Source organism: Plecotus auritus (assembly GCF_963455305.1).
Source record: "Plecotus auritus genome assembly, chromosome: 6".
NCBI classification, from domain to species: domain Eukaryota; kingdom Metazoa; phylum Chordata; class Mammalia; order Chiroptera; family Vespertilionidae; genus Plecotus; species Plecotus auritus.
In genome coordinates this window covers 87792160-87803857 of record NC_137773.1, presented here as the reverse complement: position 1 = coordinate 87803857, position 11698 = coordinate 87792160, and the positions used below count along the sequence as shown (strand labels likewise).

Genomic DNA, 11698 nt, shown 5'->3' with positions numbered 1-11698 from the left:
TATTTTTGGATTCTTTTTTCTTTTTGCTTTTCCAGTTGAGTGTTTTTTGCTTCTTTGTATTTCAAATCTTTGACTTGATTCCTGTTATCCTCTAGTCTGCTGTTAGATTTCTGTATAATATTTTTCATTTCAGTCAGTGTATGCTTAATTTCTAGTTGGTCCTTTTTCATATCCTTGAGGGTCTCACTAAATTTTTCGGCCTTTTCTAGAAAATTCTTGAAAAACCTTATAACCGTGATTTTGAACTCTATATCCAGTCGTTTGCTTTCCTCCATTTCTTTCATTTGTGATCTGTTTCTTTGTCTCTGCATTTTGGCTGCTTCCCTAAGTTGATAGAGTGGCTTTGTGTGCTAGGTGTCCTATAGGGCCCAGTGGCTCAGCCTCCCCAGTTACCTGAGGTGGACACTCTTGGTGAACCCCTTTGTGGGCTGTGTGCACAGTCTTGTTGTAGTTAAGCCTTGATTGTTGTTGGTATCACTGGGAGGAATTGACCTCCAGGCCAATTGGCTGTGAGGATCAGCTGTGTCTACGCTGGGAGAACTTCTGTGCTGGAGACACCCTTATGAGACAGGACTTGCAAAAGCCTCTGTGCTCAACTTGGATGGGGCGGAGTCTCAGGGTGGAGCAGACAGCATTGGTTTCCCGTCAGCCCTGCCCTAATAGGCCCCTGTGTCTCAGTGTCCCATGGTAATTGCTGCAAGCACCTCTGAGAGAAAGCCGCCCTTGAATTCCGCCTGCTGCCAGACAGTCCAGTTTCTCCCTGAATGAGTCTGGGTCACCAGAGTCTCGCCCGAAACTGGAGTTCAGAATAGTCGGGAGCTTTTGTCTCTCTCCAGCTTTAGAAAGCCAGCCGCGTACTCAGTTGCCCACCCTCTCCATGCACACCACTTGGTACCTCTGCCTCCTGCAGCTCCTCTGAGTCTCAGTGTGCTTTTCTCTTTCCTTCTAGTTGTAGAACTTCCATTCAGCCAGCCTTCCTGTGGTTCTGGATGATGTCCATTTTGTCTTTTAGTTGTAGTTTTGAAATTGTTGTGCGAGGCAGCAGTTTAGGTGTTTACCTATGCCTCCATCTTGGTTTCTCCCCTTTTGATTTATTTTTTTCTCACCATCCTTTCTGTCTTTAAAAAAGTTTTTTATTTTTCTCTCTCCCCCATTTGTGGCTGAGTCACCCAGTGACTATAGTTTTGTTCTCAGTGGGGTTCTTTGGCCTCAAAGAAAAGGGTTTTCTGGGATGCAGAAAAGTGTTCCATGTGAGACCACCTGAATATGCCTGGTTTCTTGTACATACAACTTAATATTTAATTCTCAAAATATCTGCATGTGATGGGAAACCCCTGAGCCAGTTTTATATGTGAGAAACCTAATACTTCGAGATGTTAAGTCACCCATTCTGCATCCCATGGCCAATATTAGCCATTTCACTCAATCAGCTCTTCTGATATTAATATTCTGTTTAATTAAATTCTAATTTGAAGGGGGGAAGGCTGGCCATTTTTTCTACAGCCATTGTCCCAACCTGGCTAGTCTGAAAAAGAAAGCTCTGTTCCTTATTAGGAAAGATCTGTGAAGTCCAGCTCAGGGAAAAAAAAGAAAAAGAAAAGAAAAGAAAAACAGGAGAGAAGGGGAAACCACAGAACACCCTTGGAGAGCCACAAATGGCCTCCAGACTCATCTCCTGAGTTAGAAATTAGGTCTTGGCTTTTATAACCTGGGCTCCAGGTTTTGGGTTCATCTCTGCCACTAAAATCCCATGTGACCTTGGTAAGTCCCTTTCCAGATCTGGGTCTTGGGTTTACCTTCTACTAGTCAACCTATCACTTGAGTTTTGTAGCAACTATATTTTTCATATCATGGTTCTAACTGGTTCTTATTTATACCTACTTGTTTTTGTTTTATAATCTCCTATTTTTCTTTTATGGCTATTATCCCATCCTTTATATTTTTGAGTAACTTGATCTATTTTTGTACTAGATTTTAATATTGTACAGTATTCTCTATTTCTTCTGGTATAAATTCTTCAAGTTGGGGAGTTTGTGGGAGCTTCATGAAGTAGTTGTGAATTTTTCATCTCTTTGAGAGTCTTCTGAGAGTGTGTGCTCTTGACCTCACATATTAGGTGGCACTGTACTTCCATGGGTGGGGCACCCTTGCCATTGGGCACCTATGCTTTGGTTCTGCTTCCTTATCATCTTCCTGTCTTTTTTAAGTGTTTGGGGAGGAGGGAGGCAGTTTCAATGTGTATTTGATCCACCACCTTCAAAGGAAATCTAGTTTTATCATCTATAAACTGACACTGTTGTGTTGGGTGGTCTCTGAGGGTTCTCACAGAAATTCTCAGCATAGATAACCACAGGGGTATCATCACAGAGGTCTAGTGGGAGAAGGTTCTATACCACCACCAAATATAAAAATAGCTGTGTGGGCCATTTTCTATTATTATTACCGTCCCTTCGCATATCTGATCTTATTTGTTCTTTACATAACCAATGGTGCTACTATTGTCCTTGTCTTACGGATGACACATTGGAAGCCCAAGCAGACTCAGCTGGAAAGCAGAATTTGAACCCATTTAGAGCAGGATTAAGCTCTTACCTCTCTTCACCATTACATCATCCCAGCAGCTTGGGTGCTCATTTCAGCCCTGATCCATTATTATTAGTGCAGTTTCTGGACACTTTTCCCCTCTGTTTATTTAAAGGCACTAAACAAACTCAAAACTGTGTCCCCAGCCCCAGCTAGCCAGGTGGCTCAGTTGGTTGGAGCATTGTTTAGTACACAAAAAGATGAAAAGCGTTGCAAGTTCCATTCCCAGTCAGGGCACATACCTAAGTTGCTGGTATGGAAGGTAGCCGACCAATGTTTCTCTCTCTCTCTCTCTCATCAATAAACATATACTCAAGTGATGATTTAAAAAAATTTTTTTAGCAACAACAAAAAAGACTGTGTCCTGTCCTAGCCGCTTTGGCTCAGTGGACAGAGCATGAGCTCACAAACTAAAGGATCCTGGGTTCAACTCCAGTCAAGGGCACGTACCTCAATTGCAGGCTTGATCCCCAGCCTTGGTTGGGTCATGTGCAGGAGGCAAACAATCAATGTGTCTCTCACATTGATGTTTCTTTCTCTCTGTCTCTCCCCCTCCCTTCCACTCTCTCTACAAAAATCAATGGGAAAATGTCTTTTGGTGAGGATTAACAACAACAACAAAAGACTGTGTCCTCAGTGTAAGAAGGGAAAAGTGTGTTAGAAAAGGTGTGGGCTCTGGAGTCTGGCTGTGCTGACTCAGGTAAGTCACTTGACCTCTCAGAGCCTCGGTTTGTGATGAGGGCAAATGGTGACATTGCTTGTGCCAGACACATAGCAGGTGCTCCCTAAGCATTCCTTGGGGGAAAGAAGACTAGAGTAGTGATGGGGGATCATGAGCATTGATGCGTCAAGTTCCAAAAGTGTTTTCGGGGCCAGAGGGAGGAGAAGGTTTTCATGGGCACAAAGAGATAATGAATTCCAACATGGAAAGATTCCGTGAAGTTGTATATTAGTTCCATTCCAGAAAGGCTTTCTTGACGTTGACAGCATACCCAGCCTCACAGGGCTGACTTTAGAGTGAATGAGCTCCCTGTCATGCAGAGGAAACAAACAGAGCTTTGATTGCCACTGGTCAGGGAGGCTGAAGAGGCTGATGGGAGTGAATCTGACTGGGCCATCTTTGGGGGATACCCTTTATCTGTTTCCTCATTCACTGGACGCTGTTTCACAAGGAGCGTTCCCTATCTCACCGCCCCCCATTAGCACGGCCTTTCTGTGACCACAGGAAGGCCCAGCCCAACCCAACACTCACTGCGTCTTCTCTAAATAAACTCGGGCAGCGGAGCTATCTACTTCACCATCTCCCTAGAGGTGTGGGAGGTGGTGGTTAGAGGACCTCTGGCCAAGCCACAGAGAGGAGTGACTCAAGCAGAGAGACAGCCTGTCCCTCCTTTATCTGACCATCACCTCATGCACGGACTTCTTCCTTGGGCAACTGATGGTTTTGAATTGGCTTAACAGAACCCTGTTCTGTGTCTCCCTCCCTTTCCAGCCCAGCTGGACCCTGGTCCAGTCATCTCTGGGCTTGCGTGCCACTCCATGATGTATTCCAGAGCCAGGTTGATGCCTCCCATGCATTGGCCCCAGGGCTCTGACATGTGCCTTTGACCTCCATGCTGATTCACATCAACTTCTGGGCTCTGGTCAGCATCCTTGAAGTTAGAATGGTGGTCAGTACCCTGTCTGAGGGCCCCCCAGGACGTGGCCAGGAGGGTGGCAGGAGGATGCTGTGGCTACTGGGACAAGGACGTTGAGTGAGAGCTGTTCTGGGGACTTATTTTGGCTGGGGCTTAGATGAGCTGTGTGGGTGGTGAAAGACCCCGGGGCAGCCCTCTAAGGAAGAGAGAACCCACTCAGGCTCATGGCACTCCATTCTCAGGGTCCTGCCCTTGAGCATTACTTTATCTGCTCACTTGTTCCTTCATTCACATTTCACTCAACCTTTTTTAAAAAAATATATTTTATTGATTTTTTTAGAGAAGAAGGGAGAGGGATAGAGAGTTAGAAACATTGATGAGAGAGAAACATCGATCAGCTGCCCCCTGCATACCTCCTGCTGGGGATGTGCCCGCAACCAAGGTACATGCCCTTGACCGGAATCGAACCTGGGACCCTTCAGTCCACAGGCCGATGCTCTATCCACTGAGCCAAACTGGTAGGGCATCCTTTTTTAAAAATTAAATTTATTATGGTAAAAATGATTGGAATGACATTTTTATTCAAATACTCATGCATTCATTGGTTCATGTAAAAACTTTTCATGCATTCATTGGCTCATCCAAAAATATTCATGCATTCATTGGTTCATTCTAAAAAACATTCATGCATTCATACACTGGTTTGTCCAAAAAAATATTCATGTAGTATCTTCCTCACTTGTTTATTTTCATCCTCTGTGGGAAGATGGGTGTGAACTGAGCACTGCTTTTAGGAATCTAAGAGATTCACACTTTTATAAACCTATGCCAGAATTCTAGGGTTACAATCTGTGTGTGTTTGCAGGGAGGAGGAGTGTCCAGGGCATTGGCTAGGACTAGGAGTTTTCAGGGGGGTCCAGGCATGGGTACTGTTTTCCACATGGCGACACCATTTTTCATTCCCACCAACAGTTCACAAGTGTTCTAATCTCTCCACATCCTGTCTAACACTTGCTGTCTTCTGATAGTTGCATCAGATTTGTTGTGAGGTGGTATCTCATTGTAGTTTTGAATTGCATTTCCCTAATGATTAGTGGTGTTGAACATTTTCCCATTGTCTTACTGGCCATGTGTAAATCTTCTTTGATAAAATGTCTCAAGTCCTATACTCACTTTTGAATCAGGTTTTTGTTGTTGTTGTTGAATTTTAGGAGTTTTCTATATATTCTGGATATTAATCCTTTATGTGATTTGCAAATATTTTCTCCTATTCTGTGGGTTGTCCTTTTTACTTTGTGAATAGTATCTTTGATGTATAAAATCAAAAAATGTTTATGATGTCCTATTTGTGTATTTTTCTTTGTTACCTATAGGCACAATATTATTTCTTTTTTTATTTTTTAAATAAATCTTTATTGTTCAGATTATTACAATTGTTCTTCTTTTTCCCCCGTAGCTCCCCTCTACCCGGTTCCCACCCCACCCTCTGCCCTTAGCCCCCCTCTCACTGTCCTCATCCATAGGTGTACGATTTTTGTCCAGTCTCTTCCCGCACCCCCCACACCCTTTTCCCCCTGAGAATTGTCAGTCCACTCCCTTTCTATGCCCCTGATTCTATTATATTCACCAGTTTATTCTGTTCATCAGATTTTTTTATTCACTTGATTTTTAGATTCACTTGTTGATAGATATGTATTTGTTGTTCATAATTTTTTTATATATATTTTATTGATTTTTTACAGAGAGAGGAAGGGAGAGGGATAGAGAGTCAGAAACATCGAGGAGAGAGAAACATCAACCAGCTGCCTCCTGCACACCCCCCACCGGGGATGTGCCCGCAACCAAGGTACATGCCCTTGACCGGAATCAAACCTGGGACCTTTCAGTCCGCAGGCCGACGCTCCATCCACTGAGCCAAACTGGTTTCGGCTGTTGTTCATAATTTTTATCTTTACCTTTTTTCTTCTTCTTCCTCTTCTTAAAGAATACCTTTCAGTATTTCATATAATACTGGTTTGGTGGTGATGAACTCCTTTAGCTTTTTCTCATCTGTGAAGCTCACAATATTATTTCTTTAAAAATAAATCTGTCAGTGAATGAATAGAAAGTTAGATGGATGGATGAATGAGTGTATGCTAGACAGATGCTTGTATGAATGGATGGGAGATAGGTGGATATTTGAATGAGTGTATGGAGAGATAAATAAGATGGTGGATAGGTGGATAAATGGACAAATGGGTGGATGAGGAGTTAGTTGGGAGGTTGGTAGAAGAATAGGCAAATGTATAGTTGAGTGAGTGGATGAGTAAATAGATGGCCTTATGAATGGATGGCAGGCATAAAACTGGTCACAGATGGAGATCTTGGTATAAAGATGGGCACAGTTCAGATAAATTGTGAATTATTTTCTGACCCCAACTTGACTTAGATTAACTCTGTGGACAATTATTCTCTCTTTCTAGGTTCAGGCTTTCTTCTGCTTCCTCCAGAGCCTCTAAGAATCTCACCCTGGAGCTCAGATTGAACTGTGCCCTTGGTTTGTCTGCTGACCTTCTCAGGGGTAAGAGCGTTGGGAAAGGAGCCTGTACCCTCCCAAAGGTTATAGTACCCACTGCCCCCCCCCCCCCACCTCCCTGATGACTGTGGTCGCCTTTCCCAGCAGAGTGGCTTCTCTCTAGTGGCCTCATCCACGCCTCCATCAGGCATCAAACCATCCCAGGAGCTCCCATTCTCTCAAATACACCCCTCTCTGCCCCCACACTGGTCTCCGGACAAATTCCCATTGCACCTGCACCCCTCCCCCACGGGGGAAGGTGGAGGGTAAATGAGAGGGAGGGGTCCTCCAGATCAGCCTCCTGCTGCCAGGCCAAGACATCTTCCCTGTTCCTCAGGTCCCCCAGGTAGCCATGGATTTGGGTCTCTTGGGCCTGACAGATGCACTCCAAGGTCGCAGCAAGATCCTGCAGGGAGCGCGGGGCAGGGGCCCGGTCTTGCGTCGGCAGCGGGAGTTCCTGCCAGAAGAGAAGAAGGACACGGTTTACTGGGAGAAGCGGCGGAAGAACAACGAATCAGCCAAGAGATCCCGGGAGAAGCGGCGCCTCAATGACCAGGCCCTGGAGGGCAGGCTGGCCGCAGTGCTCCAGGAGAACGCTCTGCTCAGGGCTGAGCTGAGGGCGCTCAAGCGTCACCTTGGCCTCCTGTCCCCCGCTGGTAGCACCCGGAGCCTGCCCTTGCAGGCCCTGCTGTGGACGTCCCCCTGGACGGAACACCCCCTCCCTGGGGCTGGACCACTCCCATCTCTGCCTGGCTCCCATGGCTGCGTCCTGAGGCCGTGCTGCCTGGACGCTGGGGTTCCAGGATGCCAGGCCTGCAAAGTGGCTCACAGGTGGACTGGCCTGGCCACTTCCTCCAGGTTCCCCCAGGACCCTGACCCCACTGACCCCAAGAGAATGGATGTGGATGTGGCCTTGCAAGCTGCTGTCCCAGCCAAGACCTTCTTCAGCTGTCACATCCTGGGTGGGCATGGGGGACCCAGACCTGAGCTCTGGCCCTGCTGGGGGCTATGGTCTCCTGTGCAAACTGGTTGCCAGGCCTCGGGGCCCTCAGAGGTGTTACTGACACCCACTGCTGATCCCATGGGGTTGCCATCTGGGATGGCCAGCTCCGCCCCAGGGAACCATCCCGGGGGTCTGGCTCAGCCCTCCCTCCCCCATAAACTGCGCATCAAGTCCCTAGCCTGTGGCAGAGCACCTGCAGGCTGCAAGGGTGGCCAGGGACCCCTCTGAGGGCTTTCCCTGGGCAGGGCCAAGACTGCAAGGGGGGTGGGGGGTGGGGCTGAGCACGAGTTATCTGGGGGGATGAGTGGCTTGGCCTTGACCGGGTTCCTAGAACTGGGCAAGGCCTGTGAGAAGCAGGGGTGAGGGGCTGGTTGGGGAGTCTACTTCTCAGTGACCAGGCCTCCAGAAGGAGGGTATGGGATTCTATATTGGATCATACCATGGTCCTGTCCTGTGTAAAATATGTGCTTTGGGTAATTACCTTTTCCTTTCTCCCTTCTTTCCTTCCTTCCTTCCTCCCTTTCTCCCTTCCTTCCTTCCTTCCTTCCTTCCTTCCTTCCTCCTTCCCTTCCATCTATCCATCCATCCATCCGTCTGTTCTTCCATTCATTTACCAGTATTCATTTAATCGCTCATTTTTGTACTCATTTGTTCATCATTTGTTCATTGATTCATTCTCTCATTTATTTACAATTCACTTGTCCCCACACCCACCCACTTATGATCTTTGTGCTCCTCCCTCTGTGCTCAGTGTAGTGACAAGTAGGAAGACACCCTCCTGGCTTTGGGGTTCCCGTTCTGGGCGTGGTGATGGTGGTTTGGGGACAAATACACCGAGGACCATGCCGAAGGAGGAAGGAATGTCTCAAGATGTCCCAATTCTCCTATTGTTGTGTTCTCTTGGTGGTTTGCTTGCCACCTACTTTGGGGATCAATTTACCTACTCCAGTGGCTGCCTCGGTGTCCTGGGTCAAGACTGTGAGTCACCGGAAGAGATCGGCAGTGTCTGAGGGGGCAGTTTCCTCTCTCCCGGCTGCTTACTGCCCAGCACACACACTCCCCCTGGGAGGGAGAAGAGCCCACTCTTCAGGAAAAGTTTCCCAGGGACTCCGAAGACCCAGAGCTCATCAAAGCCTTATCCCAACTCAGTTTCTCACTCAGGCCCCTCTATTTAAAACAACAGCAATAAACCATATAGTTTTAAAGCTATTATTCGATTCTGGATTAAAAAAAGACCCAACTCCAATTATGGGCAGAGTTGTGGGAGGTCCTCTAGGCCAGTGGTCGGCAAACTCATTAGTCAGCAGAGCCAAATATCAACAGTACAACGATTGAAATTTCTTTTGAGAGCCAAATTTTTTAAACTTAAACTTCTTCTAACGCCACTTCTTCAAAATAGACTCGCCCAGGCCGTGGTATTTTATGGAAGAGCCACACTCAAGGGGCCAAAGAGCCGCATGTGGCTCGCGAGCCGCGGTTTGCCGACCACTGCTCTAGGCTGATGCCATCGCTGAGCCCTGAACACCCTGGGTCAACTGGCTCACTGGCCTCAGGTGCACTCCCTACCAAGCACAGGCCTCCAAGGGTTTATCACAATCACAAATGTGTGCAGCCCAGGAGCCCTGCTCCTGCTGGGCAGTACAGGGCGCCCCGCACAGCACTGCCCCGCCCTCCTCCGCCAGCTCACCATTTGTTCCGGTTCTTCACCTGGTTGCTCAGCCCTCCAACTGGAGCAGAAAACAAGCTCTTGTTGAAGATGCTGATGAGGCCACATTTCTGTTTTGCCTATGTCGATTCACAGAGACAAGGATTCCTAGTGGTCTCGGCTGCAGCAGTCAGACATGGGGGTTGGGGGGAAGGATCAGCCAGCACCTGCCCTTCTAAATACGTATGCTGCCAGCTCAGGCTCTGCCCCTGGACACAGGTGAGTGGGGAGTCCCCAGTGTCCTGCCTTCTCCCCACCTTTAAGCTTGGCTTAGAGCCTCACATCCTCCAAGAGAGTCGTGGAGAGGCAGGAAGGAGAGCTGCCTGAATGAGGCTATGCTGGTCTGTCTCTCCCCAGCCAGCCCTCACAGCTGCGAGGGGTAGACTGGGGGCGCCGAGGAGCCAACTCTCAACACAAAGATGCTGCACATGAGGAGCCAACTCTCAACACAAAGATACTGCACATCCGCTGTGGCAGGTCCTTCGGAAGCCTGTAATGCAGCTCTGCTTCTGACTGAGGGGAGAGTTAAACCCTAAGGGGAGAGGAAAGGAGGGAGCGGGTGCAGCTGAGTAGCATCCGTTGCTGGGAGATGTGGGGGGCTTGGTGCTTTTGGTGATGCCACCCAGCCAGTGCGTCCAAGGTGTCCGAGGTGTCTGGGCACAGCACACTCACACCCCATGGATTCAGGGGAGCGAGCGCTGACCACCTTGGGGTCACTCTCACCCCCTTTTACCTTCCAGCAGCAGTTGCAAAAGGTCAGAGAGTTGTCTGCCTAAAGCAAATCATAGAATTTCCACATTAGAAAGGTCCCCCAGAGTCTATTGATGAGTGGCCACCCAGTCTAGGGATGGAGAACTCACTGCCTGCTAGACCCTGACACCACTCCTTTTCTAGAGTGAAAACCTGCTTCTTGCCAACTTCTACCTCTCATCCCGCTCTTACCTCAGGGGTCACTCAGAACCCCCTCCCTCACCCCTTCTTCTGTTTGGAAGCAGCTGGGGTGGTGGAAGGAGACTGGTTTTTTTCCTCTGGAAAGTAGAGATCAGCACACTTGCTCAGATGGTTTGAGAATATGAAATCTCATTTATTGTGTGTATAACACTTCAGACCCAGCAAATGTCGAACAAATGTCAACTCCCCTCTCTTCCCTTCCTTCTTAGGAAGCTCTCAGCTGCCCAGCCCCAAGCAGTGCAATCATCAGGGGAAATATACTCTCATTCTTCAAAATTCCCTTCATTTGGCCTGCTCTTGTTATTATTGCCAATGGTATTTAAATACAATGACTCTTAGAACTAGAATATTAATCATTTCTTTTTAATCAAATACATATATTTTATCAAGAAATATTTTTTGAGCTTCCAGAATGTGTCACACAGGGAATGGATAAGGGAGGACGTGCTCCAGACTGAGGAGTTTGCAAGAGGAAACTTGTCCAAATATCTAGAACATTCACTCTAGACATGTCGATTACTCTCCTGTGTTGGGCTCTGTGTCCCCTGCCAGAAGCTAATGGACTTTGCTGGCCACCTTCCATGTGGCTGCCTGGCAGCTGCTGAAAGGACTCTAGTGCCATGCCCCACCCTGCGGTATCCACGGCCCCTCAGGTTATGTCCGTCACAATCATGATTGACATGGGGACTACATTTTAAAACATTGTGCAACCATGTGTTCCATTTCCTCTTCCACTCATCCTTGAAGGCTGGTGAGATCTCTTTGGCTGTGAATACATGACCTTTCTTCCTGCTTCAGGTCTGTCTAGCCATTGTAAAGGGTGCAATAAACACTAAATGGAAGCCTGCACCATCGCTGGTGATGCCAGGGGCAGACAGAAAATGAGTTGAAGGTGCTGATGAGGCCACATTCTCTGTCTTGTCAATAAGGATTCACAGAGACATCCTGGCTGAATCCTGTGTTCCCTGGATTCTTGCTACTCAAATCATGGTCCACAGACCAGCAGCCACAGCCTCACCTGGGAGCTTGTTAGGAATAAAGAATCTCAGGCCCACTTAGGACTGGTGAATCAGAACCTGCATTATACCAAGATCCCCGGGAGATCCATATGCACAGCAGAGTTTGAGAAGCATCAGTTCAGAGCAGGGCTGGCAAACTTTTTCTGTATGGGGGTCAGAAAGTGAATATGTTTTCGCTCTGTGGGACAGACAGCCACTGTTGTATCTACTTCACTCTATCATTGTTGCTTGAAAGCCATAGACAAT

The 11698-nt window shown here is 47.6% G+C and overlaps 1 protein-coding gene across 1 annotated transcript; it reads left to right on the top strand.

Annotated features, from left to right (window-relative positions):
* Positions 1 to 7126: 7126 nt before the first annotated feature.
* NFILZ (NFIL3 like basic leucine zipper) lies at positions 7127 to 8005 on the top strand (the record flags this gene model as incomplete). The annotated part of the gene is made up of 1 exon (XM_080673996.1): positions 7127 to 8005. The coding sequence occupies one exon, from the start codon at positions 7127 to 7129 to the stop codon at positions 8003 to 8005; it is 879 nt and encodes a 292-aa protein (XP_080530122.1).
* Between the last annotated feature and the right edge of the window lie 3693 nt (positions 8006 to 11698).